Genomic DNA, 26,862 nt, shown 5'->3' with positions numbered 1-26,862 from the left:
GCCGTTTTCGTTCATTCTTTTATTTATTTATGTATTTGCTTATTCATATTTGCATTGCTAATGGGACACTGCCTCTTTCCTTGTTATATGGAGCTTCCTAAGCTAGTAGGATGGTCAGCAGGCCCATCTGGCTTGAGCCTATGTAGTTCTTTTTTTTTTTTTTGTGTTCATCTTCACCTGAGGATATTTTTCCATTGATTTTTAGAGAGAGTGGGAGGGAGAGGGAAACACAGAGTAACACCCATAAGAGAGAGACACGTTGTTTGCCTTCTGCAAATCCTGACCAGGGCCGAGGATAGAGCCTACAACCACGGTGTGTGACCTTGACTGGAATTGAACCCAGGATCCTTCAGTCCATGGGCCGATGCTCTGTCCATTGAGCCAAACTGACCGGGGCTGTGTAGTTGTTTCTTTGCAACACCACCATCCCCCATGTCATCCCTTCCTGCAAAGACACTACCTGGTCTTACCTAGGGCCTTAGATTTCCCTCAGGTGTGAGCAAGGGAAATCTAAGGTGAGCTGAGGGGACTCTTTGGCAGTTCTGTATGTTACTTGATTGGATCAACTCATCATTGCTTTCTTTCCATTCTGACTTGTCTTTCTATATAATTTTCTCTTCTTCCTCACTTTCTCTACGTCCTCTCATACTTTACCTTTTTTTCTGTTACTTTATTTTCTCCCCTCTGCTGTCTGGACCCTTTATCAAACCCACCTCAGACATATACAATAAGCCAGATCTTCCTTGAGGGCCACTAATCATGGACTTAGGCCTTTTGAATGGTGCCTGGGTCTGTTCCCTACACCAGGACTGAGCCAATCTCTACTTCTCTCTGCTGAGGCCGTGGAGGACACAGTGTCTTATCACTGAAGCATGACCCACTGAGCTACACATTTTCTTCTGCCATCAGCTGTAGCCACCAACCACAGCTGGGGAGGGGACGGGAGCGGAGGGGAGGGGAGGGGAGGGGAGGGAGGGGAGGGGAGGGAAGGGAAGTGGTGGGTGGAGTGGGACCTGGCAAGGTGGGCAGTGTACTTGTCCTTCTAGGGGAAGGCCCAGCGGAAGATCAGTGCCATCCACATCCTCGGGATGGTGGTGTTGCAAAGAAACAACTACATAGCCCTGGCCAGTTTGGCTCAATGGATAGAGCCCCCCCCCCCCCCCCCCCCTTCCATGCCTGACCCAGCCCTTTTCTCCCCTCGCAGAAGTCACAGATCTACACGTGGGATGGCCGCCAGTCAGACCGCTGGGTCAAGCTGGACCTGAAGACAGAGCTGCCCCGGGATACTCTGCTCTCTGTGGAGATTGTCCATGAGCTGAAAGGGGAGGTCAGAGGTGGTTCTGCTCATGTGTCCTGGCCCTGCCCGCTGGGAACCTGGGGCACAGCTGAGCCTGGCCTTTCTCCCCAGTTAGCGAGAGTTTAGTGTCTGTGGTGCGTGGCTGTCCCACTCAGGGCTGGGGAGGCTGGTGACTATCCCTCCCTGAAGCAGTGGGCATGGTATGTTCAGGTAGGAAGGACCTCAGTCTCCACGTGTGAAGGAGGCCTGCTGGGTATTTTTTAGTTGCTGATTTAGTTTTAACCAGGGAACCCTTTGGAAAGAAGCAACTTTCCCATGAGCTTTGAATGTTACAGCATACGAGTGACTTTCAGGACAGTCGTGGAAGTGGTTGACAATGGTGGGAAGCCAGGCCCTTGGCTGGAGCACCATGGTGGCAGCCTCACTAGATTGAGCCTCAGCTCTCTGTGTGCTCAGGAGTCCAGCCAGTCTGGGCTGAGAATCAACTGGGAGGGAGGCAAAAGAAGTGCCCTGCGTTTGGCGCCCTTCCCTCCCCTCCCCTCCCCTCCCCTCCCCTCTCCTCCCCTCCCCTCCCCTCCCCTCCCCTCCCCTCCCCTCCCCAGCTGTAGGCCCAGTGGTGGGTGGAGTGGGACCTGGCAAGGTGGGCAGTGTACTTGTCCTTCTAGGGGAAGGCCCAGCGGAAGATCAGTGCCATCCACATCCTCGATGTCCTTGTGCTGAATGGCAGCGACGTGCGGGAGCAGCACTTTAACCAGCGGTCTGACCTGGGCCCTGGGTTGGGGAGGGAGGGAGGTGGGGGTGGGCCGGGGCACCTCTGTGACAGCAGTCTCCAGGCCTCGGCCCCTCACCAGGCCTTCTCTGCTTAAGGGCATCCTTAGAGTTCCCTTCTTCCACCCATGGGCTGGTTCCAAGGGCAGGGTGAGAAATGGTGCTGGCACTTCAGAGTTTGCTAGGGCTTGGGCCTTGCTGCTCACAGATACACGCACTCCTGTTTTGCTACAGCTGTTCAGATCTCAGGAGATATTGTGTTCAGGTTGAACAAGAGGGTGACCTTATGGGGAGAAGGGTCTTCTCTGAAGAACATGTCTTATGCCTGATGGGCCCACTGAAGTTAGTTCATCTGGAGCCCACAACTCCAGAAGCACTTTTTCTGAAAAGGAGGGAGGGACAAAAAGGAGCGACAAAGGACAAAAAGGTCTTGCACCAGGATGCTGATGTCACTCCTGCGTTGGTTCACCAGGCAGCTGTGGTTAGGGTGATGAAAGGACATGTCCAGTTCAGATGACGTAGAAGTTGTGGAGACGGTGCCTGAGCGCAGCTGAAGACACACTTCAGGGAACCAACCAAACTGTAGTGAGATGAGAGCTCAGAATCCAGAGAGGGAGAGGGTGTGCAGACAGACGTTAGTGGACGGGGCAGGGCGAGTTCCTAGGGGACATGAGAATGGCCTCTTGGAGCAGTTTGCTGCAGATTCAGAAGTATTCTCCATCCACTGGTGCCGTGAAAATGCCCTGGGGTGGGGTCGGGCCGGAGGCACCTGGCTTGTGTCTGAGTGGTGGTTTGGATTGTAGAATTCAGCTTGCTGAGAAATTTGTGAAAGCTGTCTCCAAGCCTAGTCGGCCTGACATGAATCCCATCAGGTAAGCATGACTCTCCCCTCCCCAAACCTCTTCCTTACTGCTGCTTTCTGGCCATTGCCTCCTTCCCTGTCCTGTAGGGGGTGGGAAGGCCCAGTGGAGGGGACCAGGCAAAGTTAGTGCCCTTGGTGAGTGCTTTGTTTGGGGGTGCTAGATAGGTGGCTCCTTCACCCCATCCTGCCTGTCACAGCGAGTGAACCTCCACAGAGTCATGTCCTCATTTTAGATGCTCGTGCTGCTGAGAGCTCACACCTCTGAGAGTCACCCATTCACACTTTAGCATTAGCATGTCACCTGGCCTTTTCATTCTTTCCCAGTGAGAAAAGGGTCCAGAAGGAATGGGAGTTTTGAACGTGAAAAAGAGAAGGATGGTTTGAAGGAGCAGGACCTTACTGCTTGGGAAGAAGCCAGGGTGTGCTGCCTTCTTAGGTCCTGTGAGAGTCCCAGGGTCCAGAGGCGGGTGGGGCAGTCAGGGAGCAGATGATGGAGACTGGCTTTTCATTGCCGGGCCAGCGTCTGAAGTTGTTACCCCTGGGACTTCATCTGACTAGAAACTGAGATGCCTGTTTGTACTTTATCAAAATCATTATTATTTTTAATAAGAATTTACCTAAAATTAAATCCAGCACTGAGAATGCTCTTTCTAGATACCCTCTGAAAGTCCAAAAGCAACTTCTTTCTGTGCTTGCACCGTCCTGTCTGCCTGGTCCGGAGGGCCAGCTCCCAGGGACCCTGCCTCTCTGCTTGTGGCCTGGTTGCTGGGTCTCTGGGGACCTTCCCCTGTGGCAGTTCCCAGGGTGTGCTCAGGGGTCCCCAGAGATGGAGAGCTGGGCATCAAACGGGAGTCCTGCACCTGGGCAGGAGTCCCCCGTCCCCGTTGTAACAGGCCTGTTAGGACTATTTGGAAATAACTGCTACAGGAGGGCCTAAGTCCCAAGTGGTCAGACGTGGGCGAGCGCCTCCGCCTTGGTGTCTGGCCTCTGGAACGGTTATGATGAGCTGGGGTGGGATGCGGGCAGAGACCTCTTGCCCCTTCCACTCCTTCCCGCCTTCCATAACCATAGCTGCACTCCCCAGGTGCCCTGGGGTGGGCCTGAGAGGATGCTCTGAAAGCTAGGGTTTGTCTGTAGGATAGCAGTGTGTCACTCTGCTGGGGGCGGGTGTGTGTGTGTGTGTGTGTGTGTGTGTGTGTGTGTGATACCTTGAAGGGTTGGGGGGTGCAGGGCCTGAGGCAGAGGGCAAGGACAGGCACAGCCTCCTGCCTATGTTCTGCTTCTGGACAAGAATGCCTCCCCAGGAAGCCTTTATCCTCTCCATCCCTCTACCCGCAGGGTGAAGGAGGTGTACCGGCTGGAGGAAATGGAGAAGATTTTTGTCAGGTGAGTGCTTCAACCAGGGTGGTTCAGGATTTGAGGATTGAGGTGGGTGCATAGCAGTGGCCAGGATTTGCTGTCTTTTGTGGGGATCGGGTGGGTGGTGAGTTGGCCCTGGCAGCCTGCCTTTACCCCTGCCTGTCCGCCTGCCTCCGGGCAGCGTGGCTCCACTGCAGCCAGGAGCCCGGCTGAGAGCTGATTCAGCACCCTGTCAGGAGGGGAGCCGCGGGTGTGTGTCAGGCAGAAATACGGGCTCATTGATGCTGTAATAGTTACGATTGTCCCTGTGAGGGCAGAGCAGCAAGCTGCTTGAAACACCATAAATCCCAGCTCCTGGTGCTGACAGAGAGACTGAGCCTGGAGGGGAGCGGCCATAACTGCTTCCTTGGATTCTTTTAGTTGCAGGCTCAGACCTGTGGGTCTCTTCCTGGGTGTGCGCCTGTCTGTCCTCCCTCGGCTCGGTGCCCTCGTGTTAACTCTTCACTGGCCACAGTGATCACAGGGAAGCTATGGGTGGTAGTCAGTGGACGCAGTGGTAACCATGGTGTCAGAGCTTATCCTTACTGGTGTCACCCTGAAACTCCTCAACAACTGCAGTCTATCAGGGCGTCTGTCACTCCCACCTGCCTTTGCTTAGTTGGGAGTTCAGTGCCTAAGCCTGAGCTCTGAACCCAGCACTGGACTCACCTGTGGTGGGGCTTGGGGCAGTTCACTCATGTCTCTGCCTCAGTTTCCTGGTTGAACTGAGATGAACTATTGTGGTTGGTGTGATTTTGATGATAGCAAGAGACTATCGCTAGGGCTTCCTCTCTCTCATGCACACTCCCCACTTCCTGCTCACATGCCTGCTTGGGAAACCAGGTTGGAGATGAAGATCATCAAGGGCTCCAGCGGCACCCCAAGGCTCAGCTATACAGGGCGAGACGACCGGCACTTTGTGCCCACTGGCCTCTACATCGTCAGGACAGTGAATGGTGGGTGATGAGCGACTGTTCCCTGTCCCTGCCTCCCTCAGGGTGATTGGCCCAGATCCTGCCTACACCAGAGCTAGGGGTTCCCTACGAATGTGGGTAGCATCCAGGCTGGCATTTCTTTGAGGTGCATTGGGGGGTTGGGGGAAGATTGTGTGCCCTGAGCCTCTTCTGTCCTGCAGTGGGTCCTGGGGGTTAGGTTTGGGCTGGAAAGAGAGGAGCCCAACTCGGATATTCACGTGGTGTCCTCACAGCAGGAAGAGGGTGTTCTCAGAGGGCCGCAGCAGATCCAGAAAGTCCGGCTTGGCCATTTGCGTGCCCTGTAGAACCCCCTTCAGGGCCCTCTGCCGGGGTCCCACAGATGTTGCCTGGCGCAGGTTAGCAGGCCTAGGTGGGGCTGTTAAGTCTCAGTCCTCCTCTGAAGCCCTTTGGGCTGGAGACGAAGGCTGCATCCTCATAGGCTGTTCCCTGCCTGCACTTTGGAGGGAAGGAAGAACAGAGTGAAGGCGGGCACACTCTGAGTTGGCTTGCCCTATTTGCCTGGGTTACTGTGCCCTTCCTGGGCTCTTCCTCTTCCTCCTCAGAGCCCTGGACGATGGGATTCAGCAAAAGCTCTAAGAGGAAGTTCTTCTACAACAAGAAAACCAAGGACTCTACCTATGAGCTCCCTGCAGAAGCCATTGCCCCATTTCAGTAAGTAACCTGTCCCTCAGCAGCCCCCTGCACTCCTCCCAGGATGCTAGCCAGGTTCTGGGATCAATTGCCCATGCAGGGGATCCCCTGAGCAAGGACCAGACTCCTCCCTACAGGGTTATGGAGGGCGGCCCCTCCAGGGAGTGGCTGGGTCTGGGCAGTAAGCTCAGAGAGGAATCCCAGGACCTGCTGGATGGGGGGTCCTGGGTTCCAGGAAGGATCCCACTTAGGGCATCTGGCCCATGGAGCAGCCACTGCTTCCCTAACTGGCTGACACTGTCCTGGTGGTGCGAACACGCCGAGTGCCCGCAGCCCTGCCTCTAGTAACTCAAGGTCCCAAATGTCCTTGTCAGGACCCAGTGTCCATTTGTCAGATTGTTGATTATAGGTTTCAACAGCCATTCTGATGGATGTAAACAGCAGCAGCAGCTCTTCATTGGGAAAAGGTGGTTTCCTAGGAAGCGAGGAGTGGGAGCCTTCTGGGGTCTTGGCTGCCAGAGGGAAGACCCTCAAGTGGCATCATTGATAGTGATGCCAGGACTTGCTGTGATGGTTGGGGTCCTGGGTGGGGACCTCTCCACTTAAGAATACTCATCCCCTAAACCAGTTGCCAGAGGTGGGTGGTAATCTCTTGGTCCTGATCTCTGGGTACAGCCCTCTGACTTCCTTCCTCCCCAGCATCTGCTACTATGGCCGGCTCTTCTGGGAATGGGGGGATGGCATCCGTGTACATGACTCCCAGAAGCCCCAGGACCCGGACAAGCTATCCAAGGAGGAAGTCCTCACCTTCATCCAGACGCACAGCGCCTGAGGGCCCAGGGACGCCCACTGCTACTGACGGCCCCGCTGTTCAGAGTTAGAGGGCCCTACCTGGGCCCCTCTCGAAGGACAGGGGACCACAGCCTGGCCAGGAGGGGTGGATGGTCTCCTCTCCATCTCCCCTGAAGAGCTGTCAGGGGCCGTCAGAGGACACTCACATGTTCCTTCTGGGACATCTTTTAGACTTCCCTCCCCGGAGACCTGCCTCCCCTGCCGGACTCGGCCTGAAAGACGCTGCTCCCACGTGGTGTGCGGTCAGGCCCCGGGCACGCGGGGCTGCGGAGGATGAGTCAGAGCACAGGGCTTTGGCTTTGCTGTTCCCCTGTATCCTGTAGACTCACTTTTCTGAGTTTTGTGACTGTCCTGAAGGTCGCCATGCCCTAGCTTTGCCCAACTTTTTACTGGGCCAACCCTTAGTGGGTGAGCCCCCTGTTGGGAGCTGGCCAGGAGTACCTGCTGTACAAATCAAGGTTTTGTTTCTTTGAACTTGCTCTGTTTTGATGCCAAGTTGGAGAAGATTTTCTTGTCTTGTTCCCTCACCCTGTCTTGGTCTTCCCCGGAGTTCTCAGCCTAGACCTCTGACAGTCCCGCAGGCCGGGAAGGGAGGTGTGGCCCACGTCCCTGACCCCACACCAGGAAGCAGGAGGCACTGTCTTTGGTAGTGGGTGTGGCTGCCTCCTGGGGTGATGAGCCTTTCTGGGCCCCACCCCCTTTTGACCCACACCTTGGGCAGCTCTAGAAGGGAAGGAAGCACCATCAAAGCCCTGCCTTTTTCTGTGCCCCAGCAGCAGTCCCCACTGCAAGAGGGTACCTCGTTTGCCACAGCCACCTTGCTACCCTCCCCCTCCTTACCCAGAGGGGGTACAGTCACTTCTGCCATTCTATGGTGTAGGCTGAGGGGGAAGAGAGGAAGCTGGGCAGTAGCTTTGGGTGGGGATGGCACTGGGGGTTGTTTTTAATGGGAAATACCTGCCAGAGATGCTCATACAGGCTCCCCAGGGCCCCATCCCAGTGCTACACCGGTTTCCATGGAGACAGGGCACTGAGGCTCCCTGTCAGGTTGGAATTGGCTACACCTTGTGGTGGGGGTGTGTCCAGCCAACATCCAGCCCTCATGCTTTCCCCCCTCCCCCGGGTTGGCAGCAGCACTGCTAAAATGTTGTATTTCCACCCAGTTCTGGGTATATGTGTGTCTTGCAAAATCTTGGATCATTAAAGATAAACATATTTTTAATGCCTGTGTGGCTCCGTGCTAGGGCTGCTACTGGTTGTGGCTGGTGTTTGGTCTGGGACTGGCTTGGATAAAACAGCTTGGGCTGAAGGGGAAGGGAAAGCTGTGCGGGAGGAAGAGGAGAGAAGAGAGCTCAGGGCTCCCAGAGCTGCTGCTTGCTGCCAGAGAGGGGCCCAAGGAAGTCGGGAAATTATGCAGCTCCTGTTGGAAGCCAGGATGGGAGGATGAATGAGCCTACAGCCCAGCAGGGCAGGGAGGCGCTTTTCCCCCTCACATAAATCACACAGCTCACTCTGGGATACTGTGACAATCCAGGATCAGTCTGCGACTAAAATAACAGAGGTGTCAGACCAATTAGTACCACTAGGCCAGAGGAGGAGAGATGGTTCTGCCGACTCCCAGCCAGCATCCCTCCTTCCTGTGCCTGCACTGGGGGCTGTGCTTGGAGTGGGAGACACGCAGGTGCCTAGGGCACCTCCCCCTCCGGTCCAGGCTAGTTCCTTCTCCTGTCGCATCACTGCTGGTTTCCTCGAGAGCCTGCCTGCACTTCACCTGGCTCCTTTGCCCTGGCCTCACGGTCCTCCCGAGCTCCCAGGGCAACTCCTTTCCATGTTTTACTCACCCAATTGGGGTGCTCTCGCTCCTAAGCCCTTCACCCTATTGGCTGCCCTGTTCTGTCTACCTTGCTCTAGCCTCCCAACAGCATCCCGGGCCCTGTGCTGGCGGGAGGGTTGGGCGATGTGCTCAGAGGCTGCATGTGATGTCTGTGTTTGCGGCTCCTGCCTCACCAGCCTGCCAGCCCCACCTCTACCGCTTTTCCCAGCAGACCCGCCTGATTTACTGCCCACTGTCACCATAAGTCAGTCTGGTCATTACCATGGCTCTTGTTGCCCACTCACTCCGCCAGACCTCGCCAGCCTGTCCTTCCTCTTGAAGACGGATTAACTCCTTGCCTCCGTAGGACTGCCAGGCGACCACTTTAAGTCCCCAGTTGCCCTCGCTGCATAGGCTACCTTTTCCTGCCATAGCTGCAGGCAGGGCACGACAATGTGTTTGGTGGGGGTGGAAGGCACGATACCCAAGCCCTGGAAATCGGTCTCCATGTAGTTCAGGCTTGGGGAGGCTGCCTGCTGTCTTATTCCCTACAGTCTCCCTTCTGAGTTCTAAGCCAAGAGCTTTCTTTGCCTTGAACATCTCTTCTTGGTTCCTGCGTGCCGCCCCCGCCCCCAGCTGCAGTCAGACGTGACATTTACTCAGCACACAGCAGCCTGGGTGTTCTTTATTGCCTCTCCCTTGGGATAAGGGAGGAGCCGGCAGTCCTGGAGACCAGGAGCTGAGGCAGGAGGGGCTGAGCAACAGGAAGCCCTGCTCAGTGTCCGATGGGGCAGAAATGGCCCTGTACCTTGGTCCTCTTGAGGCCTGAAGGGCCTGCTTGGCTGTGGCCGGGCTGTTGACCGGAGAAATCTCAGGCTCACATAGGCCAGTAGGCGTAGAGGAGGAATAGGAGGATGAAGATGGCCACGGAGAGCAGCATGTTCTTCCGGTTCTCCTGCCGAAGCAGCTTGAGCTCCTTCTCTGGAGGAAATGGTGTTGGACAGGTAGGTTAGGCCCATCTGCTATTCTCAGCTGCCACTGCCACTCCCACAAGTGGGTACACACACTGCTGAGGACCGAGGTGTTCCCTGCCAGCCACTTCCTTATCCACGAAAAGGACTCTGTCCTCGATCCTCGCAACCTTTGGCTACCGATCCCACCCAGCCTCCAAAAGTCCCAACACAATGCTACCAACCATTTCTCTCCAAATGCAGTTGAAGTTGAGGATGGGTGTGTGAGGAGTTACCAAAAGGCCACACGTAAAAGCCAGTGACATGGTGGCATAGCGTCACCAGGTGAGTCCTCCCTTGTCACTGGGTGGGCTTCGTGCCCTCTGCTGGATCCCAGCCAACAAATGAGGGACATTAAGAGGAGGCACTTCATGCCGTGAGGTCATCAGGCTCACCTCTGGCAGAAGCCAGTCCTACTCTGCAGCCACACGGTCTCAGTGGGGATGCTGCGATTTGTGTGAAAATTGCTAGGGTGGGGGGCACTGATGTCCCGCCTCTGCCTGTGTGAGAGAGTGGGGAGATGGTACAGATGAGCTCTGGGCAGGCCAGACAGCCCAGGCTCAGGTAGGGGTGTGCACATGCACTGCACACACTTAAGTGTTTCTTCAAAATCGGTCCCTTTGGAAGGGTCCCTGCCACGTGGACTGTTCTGGGCTGGTTCTAGGCCAGGTTTGGCCCCTCAGGGAATAGAACAGATACATTCGATGGGCCTCTGCAGATCAGCTTTCTCCCGGCAGGCAGGGGCGGGTGGTCGAAGGGGTGGTGGTGGGCCCAGCAGCTGCCCTCTAGCTCAGTGCCCTGCAAGGGTTCTACCTGACTGTGCCCCCAGCACCCAGAAGGTGGCAGCATTGCTCCACTCCAGTAACCCTTCAGGGCTCCCAAGTTCATCCTCCTTCATGGTCCCCAAGGCCCCGACTCCCATCACAGGGTTTTCCTGGGAAGGGGTGGGGGTGGGGGGGCAGGGAGGTTGGGGAGAGGGACAAGGAGAACAGCCCTCCCAAGTTGGGTGGATGTGAGAATCTTCTGGGCCTGGCTACCGTCGTACCCCTTTGTCCCAGGAAGAACAGACCCACAGTCCTCTTTATCTCCCTTGGAACAAAGGAGCAGACTGCTCTTCCAGCTGCTGGGCTTACAGTGGTTCCTATAGCCTCCTGGGGGCTGCCCCCTCTGGATCCCTGTCACCTGGTGGGCTCCTGGGCTGTCTGTGTCTCTGGACCCTGGGACTGGAGGGCGGGGCTGGTGACGAAAGGGAACTTTCTTACCATAGTTGGAGGCTCTACTCATCAGGCTGTTTCTCTCCTTCTCCAGAGACTTCCTGTGAGGGGGGGAGAGTTTTGTGGCTCAAGCCCTTTTCCTTCCCACCCGAGGGGCAGCTGGCATTCCAGGGCAAGTTGGACAAAGGCTTGGCCTCTGTGGCAGGTGGAGGCCAGGGCCCAGGTTAGATATGAGGGGCTGAAGAAGGGCGGGAGGTGGGGCAGGAGCATTACCTGGCTTCTGGGCTCAGCTCCGCCCCATCGAGCCTGGAGTTCACAGCCTCCAGGTCCCTCTGACATTGCAACAGCTTCTCCTCCAGCCCATCGATCTGAAACACAGCACACCAGCCGCTGGAGAGGGCAGCAGAGCCTTTCACTTCCAAATAGGCAGGGTCTGGGGCGGGGGGGAGGAAGGCTGTCATCCCTAACGTTTCTATTGTGCTGTCCTTGGCCTCCATGTGGTACAGCCTGAGCCCCACTGGAAATGGCGGGGGTGTTGCTCAGGGCCTCACAGCTGCCCTGAACATGGCAGACCAGCCACGCAAGGGCATCCTGGAAGGAAACGTGAGGGATGGGTGGAAGGAACCTAGGGGCAGAACACAGAGGTATTCTCCCACTAATCTTAAACTAGGCTATATTTTATATATTTTCCCATGAGAATATATATTTTCCCATGAGAACCAATAGAAAATATCAAGTGTAAAAAAAATGCAGCTTAGCCAAAACTGGTTTGGCTCAATGGATAGAGCGTCGGCTTGGGGACTGAAAGGTCCCGGGATGGATTCCGGTCACGGGCATGTACCTTGGTTGTGGGCATATCCCCAGTAGGGGGTGTGTAAGAGGCATCTGGTCGATGTTTCTCTCTCATCGACGTTTCTAGCTCTCTCTCTCCCTTCCTCTCTGTAAAAAATAAAAAAAATTAAAAAATCAATAAAATATATTTTTTTAAAAATGCAGCTTAAAAACACTCCTATTTCTTTCTGATTGGGTTCTTGAGGCAAAGTATTGCCCATAATCAAGGTAGCTGTAACCTGTGGGGCAAAATTGCTTCTGAAAGGTTGGTTGCCAAAGTTATCAGTTTTCCTTTTTGTTTTGGTTATAATTTCAGAGATGTATACTTGATAAAATAAACACTGGGTCCTGGTATCATGCATTTGGCCTTGAAAGTTCATCTGTGTCCATCCCCAGATGTAAATGGCCACCTCTGGGCCTGGGACTGGCTTGCTCTTCTTGAACCCCTGCCGTGCTGGCAGGAGCCTAGATGGGAAGGCTCCGAGGGCCCGGTAAGGCTCAGTTTCCCATCTGACTTAACTCATTCTCACCACGTCCCTGGGAAGGATAGCAACTATGACCTCTATTTCCAAATGGGAGAAAGGGCCCCAAACAGAATTCTCTGAGGAGAATTCCTTCCTTAGCGGTCTTAGGCAATTCTCTGCTCCAGTCCCTTTGAATGGCCCCTGAAGGAGCGGGAACCAATGAACCACAAATACGAATCCAACTCCCAGGCAGGTGGTCTGGGCCAGTGTGGGAGTTGCACTTGAAGTCCCTAGGCCTTCTGCCCCTCTCCCTGGCCAGCACCCATCCTGGGTCAGCAGTTCCCTCATCCCAGTGCCGGGCACAGATGATGCACCATCTATCCCTTCCCTGCAACCAGCATGCTGCCAACTCTGCTTCCGGAAACAGGGCCCTGTGGGAGGGAGCAACTGCATAGTGTTGAGTTAATTGCCTGGTTAATTGTGTCATTTCTCTGCTAATGGGCACCAAAGGGACGGTTGTCCTGGGAAACAGCCCCAACCAGGAGACAGGGCCTGTGCCTGGGGAGGCCAAAGGCCATCCTAGAATAAGCCCTGTAGGGAGATGAGCTCTGGGGAGCCAGGCTCCAGAACAGCCATGCCTGGTGTGATGGTCTGTGGAACCAGAGCTGGGGCTGAGGAAAGCGGGTACTTCTTCAGGCAGCCATGAGGCCCAGTCTTGTAGCAGCACCCCCAACACAGAGCCCAGCCCCTCAGGACGCCGAGATTTGCCGTTTCCATTCCATTGTGTAGAAACTCCAACCAGAACACCAGATTCCATGCTGGGTCCCAAACAAAGCTTACTTCTTAAAGCTCTACCTCCTCCGTGAGCCTCTGCTGGAGGGGTACTGCCTCCTGCCCCCAGCAAATTAGTCCTCTCATGAGGCTGAGTATGTGCTATGTCATTCCAACTTTGTGTGTCCAAACCTCCTCTTCCCAAACGCTGGGAGCCCTGAGGGCAGAGGGTGTAAACTTGCAGTTTGGGGTTCAGGTCTAGCCCAGATGGACCCATTGCACTCATGTATGTGGTTGCTTGGCCCCCAGGGCTGACTTTGTAGCTCCTGCCCTAGAAGCATCTTGGCCATTTGTCTCCTTTGACCTCAGGCCTGGCCCACTGCAGTCTTTGTAGCCATGGAGTAGGGTTGGGCATGGCTGGGCCCAGGAGCTAGGACGGATTTAGGCCTCATGTAGCAATGGTCTCTGAAAGCCTCCACCTGTGCCATAGAAGCTGGAAGAAGTTAGGAGAAGCAACTATCATGCACATAGATACGGCTTTTGTGGATCACCCCGTGCAGTGCTAGTCCTTGGTTAGATTTCTCCCTGCCACCCCTGGGCCAGACCATGGTTTGCATGTCATTCTGGGAAGGAAAAGTTTGAGGATTTCCATCTCTAAATGCTTCTAGAAGGCTACCAGGTGTCCAAACAAGTGCTAACTGGCCCGGAGCAAGGCCAGGAACTCATGCTAAGCAAAATCTTTAAATTGAGGTTGGCAAACTACAAGTGGCCAAGCCAATCTGCCGTTACGCTCCGGGCAGGGCCTGTGGAGCTGGCAGTCAGAGGCCTTTATCTGAACAAGCCCAATTTCTCTGCGGTTCCACTGAATATCCCCTTTCATTTACTACTTTTTAATGAGGCTTAAACAGACTAACACAAATCAAGGTTTTAGGGACTCAAGTTCTAACCTCCCTCTATGAATATTTATGTCCTGCTGACAGCTCGTTCTGACTCCCTTCTAAGTAGCAAGTTCCCCTTCTTTGTAACCCAGCTGCTGGATGTGGCTGAGTGAGGGGAGGCTGAGGCTGTCAGGCAGCTAGAAGTGGCCTAGAAGGCCACTAACCCATCCGCAGGAGGTGACTCTGCTGACAACCCCCTGCAGCACTTGCTGAAGCAGAAGCTGGCTCTCGGGCAGCTGTAATAGTGGGTGCAGAGATTCCAAGTCACCTCAGGCTGCAGAGAAGGCAGGGAGGGAGGCTCAGGATGCATCTTTACAAAAATATATATCTATATATATCTATCTATATCTATCTATCTATCTATTTTATTTTATTGATTTTTTACAGAGAGGAAGAGAGAGGGATAGAGAGTCAGAAACATCGATGAGAGAGAATCATCGATCAGCTGCCTCCTGTACACCCCCCACCGGGGATGCAACCAAGGTACATGCCCTTGACCGGAATCGAACCCGGGACCTTTCAATGTCCGCAGGCTGATGCTCTATCCACTGAGCCAAACCGGTTTCAGCAGGATGCATCTTTTAGTTGTGACTTGGGTCAGCAGTGGTGGCTACAGAGCAGAGCTGACAAGATGGGCCCAGAAATGGGGGAGAAGACTCAGAAAGTAGGCCTTAAAAAAGACCCTATGGTAGTTAGATTTTCAGTCAATTCTCAATAACATGCACCTGGATTATGCTTTTTGCAGAGTCCCCTGCAAATCTGCAGTCCTTAGCTTTCATTCTGCTGGCAGGCTGAAGGCAACAGAGAAGATAGCAAGGCTCAGGAGAGAAGACATGGGGGTTACAACCAGAATAAGGAGACAAATGGCAAGAAGATTCTAGAAACTTATATGAGAGTCAAAGCTGGGTAAGCATTTGGAAGCCCAAGTGCCTAGAAACCAGAAATGGTGGCTCCTGAAAAGTGTGGTCACACAGGTGGGGCCTGTACCCAGGTGCCTCAGCTTGTTGCTCTCTTGCCATATCTCTTAATCTTATCTTTGTAGAACAAAGCTGTTCAGATTCCCAAGGATGTGAGGCAATGCATGCAAGGTGCTTGAACGGTACTCAACGCACGTAGTTCAGGAAGTGTTTGCTGCCATTATCATCAGAGAAGTTTTCACTGATCTTTGGGGGATAAAAGGAAAAGTTAGTTTGTGGCCAGAGTAAGAGAAGGAGCTAGCTGTGTGTGAGACTGATGGACAAATGTGCCCTGGCCACGGGCTGGGAGCAGTGGGAAGAGGAACCCCTCTGGCTGGATATGGCCATCCTCTGAGTCTGGGGGCAATTCAGCAGGGGTGGAGACTGCAGGGCAGCAAGGCCTCCACAGGCCAGCCCATTCGGCTGGCTCAGGACTTGCATACTGGGAACCTCGTGATCGGCCTGGGGAGAAGCTGGGCCGGGGCCCTGGAGCCAGCACCAGGTTGAGAGGCTGGGCCTGGTGGAACCCAGGATGACAGACCTACAGCAGGGGCTAAGGGCAGGACAGACATGGTCTGGGCACTCCGGGGAGACATGCAATGGCAGGTGAGCCTCGGTTCACCCACACCGTGGCTCTATGGGGTCCAGCTGGGAGCAGGAACTCAAAGCCCAGGACTAATGCAGAAAGAGGCCCCATCATAAGAGACCCAACCAACACTAGTGGGAGAGTCACACTCTGGAGGCCATGGAGGGAGGCTCCCAGGACTCTTGCCCAACATGCTGGGTAGCAGGATAATTAGCAGGAGTGTGGCGGGCTCAAGACTGGCTCCAGTGCTGGGGTTTTCCTGGAGCTGTATTTTCTTGGGTAGCAATGCTGGCTATGACTGTCATTTTCCTGGGTAGCAATGCTGGCTGTGACTGTCATAGGCAAAGTGGTTACAGCCAAGGTGGGGACTGAGACAGGGAACTTTCAGACAGTAGGGGGAGGAGGGGGGGGGGGGGGGGGGAGAGTAGATGCCCCCGATGTACAATGACATAAGAAGTGCCCATACATTACATTTATATTCAGAAGACAAAGTGCCCATTTTTATACAGGATAATAAACACTTTAAGCCACTAAGATGACAGCAGGTGCAGCACAGCCGCAAAGGAACCCAAGGAAGTGAAAAGGCAGTGGTACGAGCTCCCTACAAGTTAGTAAACTGTGCCCGGTAGGTGTTGTGGAAACTCATATGCATGCAGTAAAGGACCAAGCAGTCAGTGGTGAGTGTGCAGGGTGTCCTGGTGGGTAAATCTATAATCTGACCGGAGACCAGCAGCGGCTAAAACCTGCCCCGGGGACTGCTGGCCTGGGCCTAGAAGGGAAGATGCAGAGCCATGAGGGAGAAGGAGAAAGGAGGGGAAAAGGGTCTATAAGGTAGGAAGTGGGAAGGGGCGTTGCTCTAGGAGGGGGCTGATGACCTAGAGGAGGCCCGGAGCCAGGAGCCAGGGAGTCTGTACTGCAATGGGAAAGGCCCATGAGTAACTCTGCCGCAGAACCGCTGCCTTCCTGTCCAAACACAGACCGGGGACTGGGTGCCTGGCGGGTGGCCAAGAGTGAGCAGAGGAGCAGGCTCAGCGAGAAGTATGAGGCCAAGGATCCTCCACAGACGCAGGGATGTTTCCTGCAGAAGAATGTCAAGATCTGAAGTCAGTCCAGCAGTCAAGGTCACCATGGGCCGTGACCCCAGCCAAGTGTGGCCATTGTTCCTGCTGGCAGATGCCAAGGAAAAAAAGGGCTGTTCATTTTCAGTCGTCAGGGGCAGGGACTGTCCCGGTGGCCTTCAGGGCTCCTCCTTCAGATGCAGCTCCGAGTGCCGTGTGGTCCATGGCGCTCTGATGACAGCTCAGTAACCCCGAGCAGCTAAGCAAAATCCCCTCTGCCATCTGACTGGGGGAAAACACCTTATTCTCAGAGCTTTAGGGAAGTCTCCCTGGGGTCCTATATGCCATAAAACCACTGTGTTAAGAGAAACTGTAAAATTCATCTCAAATCCCCGTGAGGCATCTTTTCAGTGGTATGGAGCCTCCTGGAATTAAAGTCCTCAATGAGACCTCTTTGGGGGCAAGAAACATGAGTGCCAGCTCACATACAACTGCCCAGCACATGGTAGGGTCAGGCCCCATGGGGCCAGCACCAGGCCTGGCGCCGCCTGGGCCTTGCATGCAGCTTTTATTCTATCGACAAGAACGAGCCATAGCTGTGCTCCATTATGGAAGCTTCCCCTCTTGAAGGTGGCTAACTGGTGCCCCCGGATCATCTTGACAGTCTGGGAGGGGTTCCCTGCCCGCTCCCTAAGTTGCCTCTGTCGAGGGCCAGACTTTATTCTGGGGAAGGGAACAGGCACCTCAGGGCTTGGCACTGGCCACTGCTTTCTATTGATAGTTCAGGAAGTCATTTCCAGTCTTGCTGGCCTTGCTCTCGGGAGCTTCCAACCGGTGAGTGAGAAAAGTGGCTGGGAATGAGTTAACCCCAGGAGCCAGGCAGTGGTTACAGGGCACACCCTGCACCTGCCTGGCCAGGTTCTTGCTGGGCTACTAAAGAGCATGCTGCTGGGGTATCTGATTCCAACTCAAATCACCAAGTTTTGTGTGTCTGGATGGCACAGAGGAGTCAAAGCTGCCTCATGGAGGGAGGCCAACGCCCCGCACACTAAACCACAGCAACCCAGGAGCAGCCACCACTGCACATGCGCCAGGGGCCAGACACTTGGTGCTCTTCTCGGTCCCCTTGTGGGATGCTCACAACAACCCGAATGCGCAGTATTGTTAGTATCCTCATCTGCAGCTGAGGAAACTCAGGCCATGGAGATGAAGTCACCTGCCAGGCTCCCACAGCCGTCCATGGGAGAGCCAGGCAGTCCACTCTGGGCTGCTGGCCACCAGCCTACAAGAAAGCCCTAAGCCACCGGCCCTGAGCACTCTTCGCTCCTGGTGCAACCTCCCTCCTTACACCCTGGGCTAGACAGTTGGTGGGCAGCTTCATATATGCTACCCAAGGTCAACATCAACTCTACAAGGAAGGGACAGCCCCATTTTAGAGAGAAGCAAACACCCGGCACAGAGATTTTAAGCAACCAGCCCAAGGTTATGTGATTGGGAAGTGGTAGAAGCGGGGGCGGGAATCTGTGTTTTTCTGCTCCAGAGCGCATGCTCCTTCTTTAAAACCCCTTGTGAAAACATTCATGACAAAGAAGGGCTCATGGAAATCATTCTACGTCCTGGTCCAAGTCTGTCTAAGCTTGCGATCTGGCTCCAACAGGTTCTCTATTCTGAGTAAACGTGTCCAGGGCTTTGCCGGTGTCTGTCCACGTAACAGATATGCTCTGTGAGGGAAGAACCTGACTGAAATCCATTTGCTTGGAGACAGTGAGACAGGAGCGGAGCATCTGTCCTCATGAAGGCAATTACCCTCCAACTCCCGGCTGCAACACCCCAGGCACCTTCCCCGAGACTGTGTAAACTGCCAAAGCACCTTCCCAGACACACAAAAACAGACACAGCTTGCTCACTTCCACCTCTCCCACTCCCTTTCCATTGTGCAGATGATGTTTTACTGAGTTGTACACTTGAAACCTATATGGTTTTTTTGAGTTGTACAATTGAAACCTATATGGTTTTTTTTTAGCCAATGCCACCCAATTCAATTTGAAAACAAAACAATTGCCCTAGCCGGTTTGGCTCAGTGGATAGAGTGTTGGCCTGAGGACTGAAAGGTCCCGGCTTCGATTCCAGTCAAGGGTGTGTTGTGTACCTTGGTTGCAGGCACATCCCCAATAGGGGGTGTGTAGGAGGCAGCTGATCGATGTTTCTCATTGATGTTTCTGACTCTCTATCCCCCTCCCTTAAAATCAATAAAATATATTTGAAACAAACAAACAAACCAATCAACCAGACCCAGTTTGGAGAAGGAAAAGGTGGGCTAGTGGGCCTGATGTGCCCTTCCTCCCCAATAGGCATCAAAGTCTTTCCTTTCACGTGTTAATTCACAGCTGAGAGTGGGGTCAGCTGTCCCAGCTCCAGCTCCAGCCCCCGCAGCCTGGGGCTGGGTTTCTGGAGATCCACCACGTTCAGCCCGGGAGGCCGGGAGATTATTCTAGCGGGCAAAGGAGCCGCACCGCCTGCCCAGATGGTCTCTGGCAAGAGCACTGGGGCGTTCCATCTGAGGCCCTCAGGCCACACAGCCAAGTCACATGGGGTCATGGGCCTCAATTTTCCTGGTAAGTGGCTTCCACCCCAAAGGGCTGGTTACTCTGGCACTACTCCAGGGGCGTTTTTCTATGAGGAGGCTCCCAGGGCTCTGTGGGGGCAGAAAAACCTCCACCCGTGGCTCCTCAAACCAGGCCCTGTGAGAAGCTCCTCTCCGGGGCCGAGCGATGAACATGGGCAACCTTTCCAATTTTTAATCAATGAGCAATTTTCAGGAGAAGCAGAGTGCACAGGGGCTTGTTTCTCTGGACAGTCACCCTGGCCCTGGGTCAGGGACGCGAGGGGCCCTGCTGAAGCCCACGCAGCCCTGAGATACCCCGAGACCTTCGTGTGCCGAGCAGCTGCGAGGAGAGACGCGCCTGCAGCCCTCATCTGTCCCTGGCCAGGATGTTGTTTGGAATTTGTTTTCTCTTCTTCCCCCAAATATATTTTTTGATAAATTAGGAAAAGCTTCTTCATCGCTGAAAGGCTGAAAGCATTTTTCAAGAACTGGCATCTACCCTGCGCCTTATGAATTCATTAATTAAGATGCTGGCAAACAGCCACTCCACACATGCTGACATCCAGCCGTGGTAGGTAATGAGGTTTTAGTCTCCTGACCCCCGTCAAGTGGAGCGGAGCCAGACACGGGCTGGCGAGAGAAATCACCTGCCCACTGCTGACCTGTCGCTTGCGCCTGGCAGCAGGTGAGGCTCATTTAATGGTCAGCAGCCCTTGAACAGGCTCCACATGTTGCAAGCCTCTCTCAGCCCCTGGCTGGGCAGTACCCAACTGCCTGCTCCACTGTGGCCTCCTAACCTCTGACTAGCAAACCACTCAAATGGACTCAGGTATCAGAGTCAACGGTCCAAGTGCCTCCTCCAGCCACTCAAACCAATTGGGTAGATATTTATTGCTTGTAGCCCTCGTCTCAGAAAACTGGCAGGCTCCTGCCCGGCTTCTGCCCCTCCCTCCCCTCAGGGAGCTTACAGCAGGACTGGCACACAAATAATCGTAAGTGTCAAGGCTCCTTTCCTCTGGCGCTTAGCCTGTCTAGGCCATTTTCTCCTCTCAACCTACCACCTCAACTTAATTGTCACTGATCTGGGGCCTCTTTTTCTGATAAGGATTCCAGTAAATTTTAAACGACCCCCATTAACTTTTATTTCCTACAGCAGATACTATTAGTTGGCCAACCAAGCATCGATTACCACCCCCTTCTTTGTCTGACTCCATTACAGAAGTTAGAAAAGATCAACAGATGCTTTACCGGCCTCTCTGCAGCTAGGCGTGGTCCTGACCCAGTTCTGGCCTATAAGATGTTCCAGCAGTCTGCTAAGAGACTCCGGGGAGGGCTTATGCTTTGCTTATAAAAGGCACAAAGAGTGTTGTAGATCCTTTCTCCTTCATTATTTGAAGTTGGATATGATGACTGGAATGTGAGCAGCTATCTTGTGACTACGAAGAAACAGCTAAGAGAAAGCAGAAATACCAGCCCTGACATAGCTGCGCTTTAGAACCAATGCCACCAATCTCCAAATTTCCTGTATGGGGAGGGGGGAACGCATACTCCTATTTGTTTAGGCCAAGGGCCATTGAATAACATTATTTGCGGGCCATTCAAAATTGTCAACTTAAAAATTAGCCTGCTGTACTTGGTCAATCATTTAATTAACTCATCCCTAATGCCTTGGCAGGACCAGACCAAATGATTTCATGGGCCTTATAGGGCCCTATTCTGGTTTGGTCACTTGAGGTCAGTTTTCTGTAACCTGTAGCCAAAAGCTTTACAAACTGATATGTTTTTGTGCTAGGGGACAGATTCAACCAACTATTTCCTTTAAGAAGTCAACTAAGACACTGCACATCTGTTACGACAACTGGCCGCTGAAATATCTAAAGACATTAAGCGGAAAGGTCCAGTTTTGAAAGAAAAGCACAGGGACCAAGTAACAGCTCATTACGACCAGAGATTTAAAAACAAACAGTTTTACACCAGCCAAAATCCCATCACTTTATACCGAAATGCAACCCCTTCCTCAGCAAGAACCCGCCTATCAGTTTTGACTGAAATACAACTCCCCCTCCTCCCACACAGCATTAAAATCAGTACCAGAGAATGGTGATTTTTCATCTGAACTGTAATTCTTCCTTGCTATTCATAATGAACTCTCAGAAGTTAAAACTCATGGCCAGTTTTTCCCAAGTCCGAAATCTCACAAGGTGGCAAATGAGTTGGATAAAAAGGTCTCATGAGTGGCCATGAGTGGGGGAGGCGAGGAGGTGCCTTGGCTGTCCTGGGAGGTGACTGCCCGTGCAGTTGGCCCGAGCCAGCCTCAGGGTGAGTGCTGCCTGCTCAGTAATTGCTTCATTACGAGTGGAGACTGTTTGCAGGTGCTGAGATCACTCACTTGTGGGGTTTTATTGCCCTCGTCAGATTAACAAACATTTCTGATTAAATCACCACTTCATTGGCTCTGAGCACACAACTTTTAATGAGGACAATATCTACTGCTACTGAGCATCAGTGCACATTCAATACTCAGACCCGCTGGGGGCGATGGGCGAACAAGGTGAGGAGACAGTCAGATGCCAAGCTTTTCCTAAGGTGCACGGTTACAGATCTCAAATGTTAGAATATCCAAGCAAAAAGTAACCTTAGAGATCAAGATGGCAAATGTAAATATCTATATTGACAGGTAAAAAAAAAAATTGGCAAATGTGGCTGGTATAAGGTGGTATTAGAACCCCTCCCTCCACAAATTCAAAGCATTTTTAAAACCATGTCAGCCAAACAAAAGACATCTGTCATCTGTATTTGACCACAGTGAGTCTGTGACCCCTGATGAAGTTACCGATGAGAAAACTGAAGGTTGACTTAACCATGATAAAAAAACATGTACAAGAACCACAAAAGCTGCTAATACAGAACATTGCTTATTGATAATAACACCGCCGGGCATCTGTTAGGCACTTTAAATAGATTTTCTCATTTAATCCTCAAAACCACACTGTAGGAAAGTTGCAATCTGTGTAGACTGTGGGATGTTCACTAAAACAGTGGATGCCAACAGGTAGTCCGTGAGGTCCGAAAGGTTGGCGACTGCTGCACTAAAACACACTAGCTCCTTCCTCCAATGCAATCAAGCTGTAGTTGGGCATGTGGCCTCCTAGCTGATGAATGTATTTCCCAGCCTGCCCTGCAGTTAGGTGAGGCCTCGATTCTTAGCTTGCATGTTGGCCTTTGGAAAGTGGGCACTTTAGGCCCAGGACTCTTTAAGACAGCGGTGTGCTCTTTCCCAGCCGGTGGGTGTGGCCTGGTTTTGTTCATGAGGTTACAACAAGGACCTAGGGGAAGACAGAGCCACAAGATGGAAGGAATACAGCAGAACCACTACTGTCCTAGTATTTTAGACCAGGGGTTGGCAAACTATAGCCTGTGGGCCTGTTTTGTAAATAAAGTTTTATTGGAACATAGCCATACCCATTAATTTACATACAGTCTATGGCTGCTTTTGTGCTAAGACAGCCTATCTGAGTACAGTTGACCGATGTTATTTGTGGTAGTTATATTCTATAAAGCTGCCACCAAAAATGAATGAGCAAATACTGAACCAGGTTAGGTTCCTGTGAGCTTCCGGTCACAACATTATTATCAACTGATCAATAAAAAACCTTGTTTTGTGTGTATTTCTGTTTAAAAAGGCCTACTGTCATATATATTCTTGATTCATTAACATTGAACTCACAGCCAACAACACTATAACTCAGACCTGAACAAAACAACAACATACACGTTATCTGTAAGGCACATGAAGCCTTCTTGCACTTTGGAAAACTAGATAGCACTACACATGACGGCATTTTAAACAGCAAAATCACCAGCAAGCAGCACAAAATTATTTTTAAAAAAATGTGGCACTAAATAGACCACAAAAAGGACACTTTTTACTATATAAGAACTGAAATAAGGCCTGGTTGGTGTGGCTTAATCGTTAAGCATTGATCTATGAACCAGGAGGTCATGGTTTGATCCCATCAGGGCACATGCCTGGGTTGTGGGCTTGATGGGATCTCTCTCATCACTGATGTTTCTATCTCTCTCCCTTCCTCTCTGAAATCAATAAAAATATATTTTAAAAAAAGAAAAAAAAAAAGAACTAAATTAAGAAAGCAGAACATTACCTTGTTCAAACTTAGTGGGATCGGTAGGCCTCCAAAGACTACAATTTTTTTTTAATTTTGTTTTTTGTTAATCCTCACCTGAGGATACTTTTTCCACTGCTTTTTAGAGAGAGTGGAGGAGAGGAAGAGAGAGAAACATCCATGTGAGAGACACATTGATTGATTGGTTGCCTTCAGAACCTGCACTGACTGGAGCTAGGGGTCGAACCTGCAACCCAGGTATATGCCCTTGACCAGGAATTGAACCCGTGACCCTTTGAATACTGTAACTACTGAACACCACCAGCTAGTGTTCAACTTGCTTTGAGTTTGTGACTTACTGCAAAAGCACTCCACGTATTGATTTGGGGGTTACACATATATTTTAAGGAGGCAAATTCACAAATACAGACTCCATGAATAATGAGGAACAACTGTAGTTGCAACAGAGACTATAAAATATTTACTACCTGAACCTTAGAATCAATGTCTGCACATCCCTGCTCTAGCAAGTTAGAAAATTTTTTTTTCTTGTTCTCAAAACCACTGACTTTTGGGGTTTCTGTTATAGCAGCTTGCCATGTCCTAATACAGACTATAAAGTCTATGCTCTTCCCACTGCATAGTGCCTTCTCATTTGACCATCTATTATTCTTTCAGAAGGAGATTGCTATTTCCATCAACCTCTTTTTCTCTCTCTACCAAATAGGCTGATATTTCTCAAGGGGTGGTACTAAAACCTCTTGCTTCAGCATGGTGTGTGTAGCTTGTTAAAAGCATATGATTTGGCCCTGGTAGCTCATTTAGAGCATTGTCCCGATATTCTAAGGTTGTAGGTTCCCCCGGTCAGGACACATACAACAATTAACCAATGATTGTATAAATAAGTGGAACAATAAATCAATGTTTCTCTCTCTTAAATCAATAGAAAACCCCAAATTGTTTGTTAAAAATACCACTCCCCAACCCCCAAAACACACACACACACGTCCTACTGAATTACTCCAGGCAGGGGAGAATTCAACCCTCCATTGTAAAAAGCTCTACAAATGATTTTTAAAAATATATATTTTATTGATTTTTTTACAGAGAGGAAGGGAGAGGGATAGAGAGCCAGAAACCTCGATGAGAGAGAAACATGGACCAGCTGCCTCTTGCACACCCCCTACCGGGGATATGCCCACAACCAATGCACATGCCCTTGACCGGAATCGAACCCGGGACCTTTCAGTCCGCAGACCAACGCTCTACCACTGAGCCAAACTGGCTTCAGCTACAAATGATTCTTAATGCAGCCTTAAATTTGAGAAGCGCTGAACTGATAGTAAGCTCAAGAAGACTATTACCCTATCTCTGTCTTTTTTAATCCTAACCAGAGAACATGTTTTCTTAATTTATTTATTTATTTAGAGAGAGAATCCACTGTGAGACAGGAACATTGACTGGTTGCCTCCCAAGGTGCCTGGCCAAGAATGGATCCTCTGGCAGATGACCTAAAGCAGTGGTCGGCAAACTGTGGCTCTCAAGCCACAAGAAATTTCAATAGTTGTACTGTTGATATTTGGCTCTGTTGACTAATGAGTTTGCCAACCACTGACCTAAGGGCGCTGTAGCCTCTGGGGGGTGACATAAGGGAGCTGTAACATCAGAAACAAGATGCACTAGAAGACGAATCACCTTGATTCTCAGCTCCTCCAATTCTTCAACCTAGGCTCTACTTGAAACCTCAGTTTCCTCGTCTGTAAAAGTCGCGCAGGCTGGTCCTGAGGACGAACTTAGAATGCAAACAAAGTACTAGCATATAGCTGTCGCTATATCCATTTCCTTTCCCCCTCACATGCAACAAATTATTTTTATGTCTTAAATCCTCACCTGAGGATTTAAAAATTGACTTGCGAGAGAGAGCAGGAGAGAGCGAGCGAGCCTCCCATCACACGCCTGACAGACCCACCGCCTCCCGTGGTAGGAGGACACCCCAGGCCACTGAGGACCCGCCCGGGCGCAGCGAATTCGTTTTAAGCACCTTGGGACCATCCCCACTCCACCTGCTCCGCGAATTCCCGCCGTTCCCCAGAGCCATGTTCCAGTCACAAGCTCCAGCCCCCAAGGAAACCTGTCCCATCTCAGTCAGTGAAGCCACTACGAATACACGACACAGTACGGGCTCCCTCACCTTCAGGGGTCCCTCACCTCAGGTCTCTAGCCCTGTGTCTCCCACTCACCCCCCACCCCCAACCTCCACCCACCCCCACCCCTCACCCCCAACTACCACCCCTTCAGGACCTCATCTCCTTGTCCCGCCCTCTCTCGGGCCCCTGTTCTTCACGCCTCTTCCCTCTGGAGTGGCCCTCCCCCGGCTCCCATCTCCGCCACCCCCCTCGGGCCCCCAACATTCGGTTCCTTCACCCCTCAACTCCAGCTACCCCCAGGGGCCGTCGCAGGACTCTGCATCTCTCCCAAACTCGCGTCCCCCTCACCCTTAACGCCTCCTCCACCCGCGGCCGGGCGCACTCACTTCCCCGCGGCGGGGAAAGGACCCCCAACGACGTGGCCCACCCCCATTCCCCCCTCACCTCCTGAGCGACGCCCACGTTCTCCCGCTTCTTTTTAGTCATGTTACTCGCCGGGATCCCCCAGTCAGCATTGGACACGCCCATTGGCAGCACCACGCATGCGCACACACTCGTGCTTCCCCCTCATTGGCCACCAGGGCGGCGGGAGGTGGGGCTACTGGCGACCGCCATCTTGTTGCGGGGCGCGGCCTGCGGGGCGCCACCATGTTTGTGAGGGGCAACCTCTGGTTCGGCCTTAGCCTGGGGCCGGGGAGAGGCCAGTTGGCCCTGGGGCCATTATCGCGGAGCTGCTGCCTGCCTTGCTAATTCAAAGCCCCATTAGAGCAGCGGGAGGGAGACCTTTTCCACCTCTTCTTCATGCCCTCCATCCCTTTAGGGGCCCGCCCTGCACACTTGGAGGCCACCCTGCACCCCCCACCCTCCCGTTTAAATCCTGTCCAACCTTCAAAGCGCATCCTGAAGCACCATTGCTCCGGGAAGCCCTGTCTTGAGTTCCGTGGCCTTTTGGAATCTGAGAACGACCTTCTGTTGTTATTCCTCCTTGTTGTCTCGTGTTATTTTACCCACAAACCTCACGGAAGACCTGAGCAGCATCCTCTATCCTACCTCTAACACCAAGGTTCTGTGCATGCCTCTAGGCTTCCTGCCAGACAGTGTTTTATGCTGTTATCACCCTCTTGCACAGACCCTTGGACCAGGCACTCTGAAATGTTTTGACCCATGGTACGAAATGCTCTTCTGTCCCATGGCCCAGCTACCCATGTAACTGCAACTAACATTTCCCCATACACAAACATCTCTGCCACCTGCCATGTTCTATTGTTGTATTCTGGCCTATTTTATGTATATTTTTAAAAAGTTGGTGGCAGCTGAAACTGGTTTGGCTCAGTGGATAGAGCTTTGGTCTGTGGACTGAAAGATTCCAGGTTTGATTCCAGTCAAGGGCATGTACCTTGGTTGCGGGCACATCCCTAGTAGGAGGTGTGCAAGAGGCAGCTGATGGATGATTCTCTCTCATCAATGATTCTCTCTATCCCTCTTTCTTCCTCTCTGTAAAAAAATCAATAAAATATATTTTAAAAAATAAAAATAAAAAGTT

At 52.3% G+C, this 26,862-nt stretch overlaps 2 protein-coding genes across 6 annotated transcripts in view; one reads left to right on the top strand and one right to left on the bottom strand.

Annotated features, from left to right (window-relative positions):
• CMTR1 (cap methyltransferase 1) overlaps positions 1–8,024 on the top strand; it is a 57,331-nt gene extending 49,307 nt beyond the window's left edge. For 3 of the 4 annotated variants that reach the window (XM_036413560.2, XM_036413561.1, XM_036413559.1), the window contains 7 exons: positions 1,205–1,327; positions 1,963–2,054; positions 2,869–2,937; positions 4,266–4,313; positions 5,169–5,281; positions 5,863–5,971; positions 6,650–8,024. In XM_036413560.2, coding sequence (XP_036269453.1) covers positions 1,205–1,327; positions 1,963–2,054; positions 2,869–2,937; positions 4,266–4,313; positions 5,169–5,281; positions 5,863–5,971; positions 6,650–6,782 — 687 coding nt within the window. In that variant the 3' untranslated portion in view covers positions 6,783–8,024. Of the gene's footprint in view, positions 1–1,204; positions 1,328–1,962; positions 2,055–2,868; positions 2,938–3,251; positions 4,076–4,265; positions 4,314–5,168; positions 5,282–5,862; positions 5,972–6,649 lie in introns of those variants that run through there. The other variant, XM_036413562.1, reaches the window with a different exon arrangement.
• A 1,245-nt stretch (positions 8,025–9,269) lies between these two features.
• Positions 9,270–25,853, bottom strand: CCDC167 (coiled-coil domain containing 167). 2 transcript variants are annotated; one of them, XM_036413590.2, is made up of 5 exons: positions 25,764–25,820; positions 14,569–14,634; positions 11,113–11,207; positions 10,888–10,940; positions 9,270–9,596 (listed from the first exon to the last, which is right to left on the bottom strand). In XM_036413590.2, the coding sequence occupies exons 1-5, from the start codon at positions 25,803–25,805 to the stop codon at positions 9,493–9,495; spliced, it is 360 nt and encodes a 119-aa protein (XP_036269483.1). In that variant the 5' UTR covers positions 25,806–25,820; the 3' UTR covers positions 9,270–9,492. The 2 variants fall into 2 exon arrangements, with proteins under 2 accessions (XP_036269483.1, XP_036269484.1); XM_036413591.1 differs by lacking the exon at positions 14,569–14,634 and having other exon boundaries at positions 25,764–25,853.
• Between the last annotated feature and the right edge of the window lie 1,009 nt (positions 25,854–26,862).

The sequence above is a fragment of the Pipistrellus kuhlii genome, unplaced genomic scaffold (genome assembly GCF_014108245.1).
Source record: "Pipistrellus kuhlii isolate mPipKuh1 unplaced genomic scaffold, mPipKuh1.p scaffold_m20_p_5, whole genome shotgun sequence".
Taxonomy (NCBI): Eukaryota; Metazoa; Chordata; class Mammalia; order Chiroptera; family Vespertilionidae; genus Pipistrellus; species Pipistrellus kuhlii.
The sequence above is the reverse complement of the archived record's forward strand: the minus strand, read 5'-3'. Positions and strand labels throughout refer to the sequence as shown.

Excerpts from the sequence above, each read along its gene's own strand:
- CCDC167 (XM_036413590.2), bottom strand. The coding sequence starts at position 25,805 with ATGACTAAAAAGAAGCGGGAGAACGTGGGCGTCGCTCAGGAG. Across the intron at positions 14,635-25,763 it reads ACGTGGGCGTCGCTCAGGAG|CCTGCCAGCAGAATGAAAGC; the intron begins GTGAGGGGGGAA and ends TGTTGCCTTCAG. Across the intron at positions 11,208-14,568 it reads CTGCAAAAAGCATAATCCAG|ATCGATGGGCTGGAGGAGAA; the intron begins GTGCATGTTATT and ends GCTGTGTTTCAG.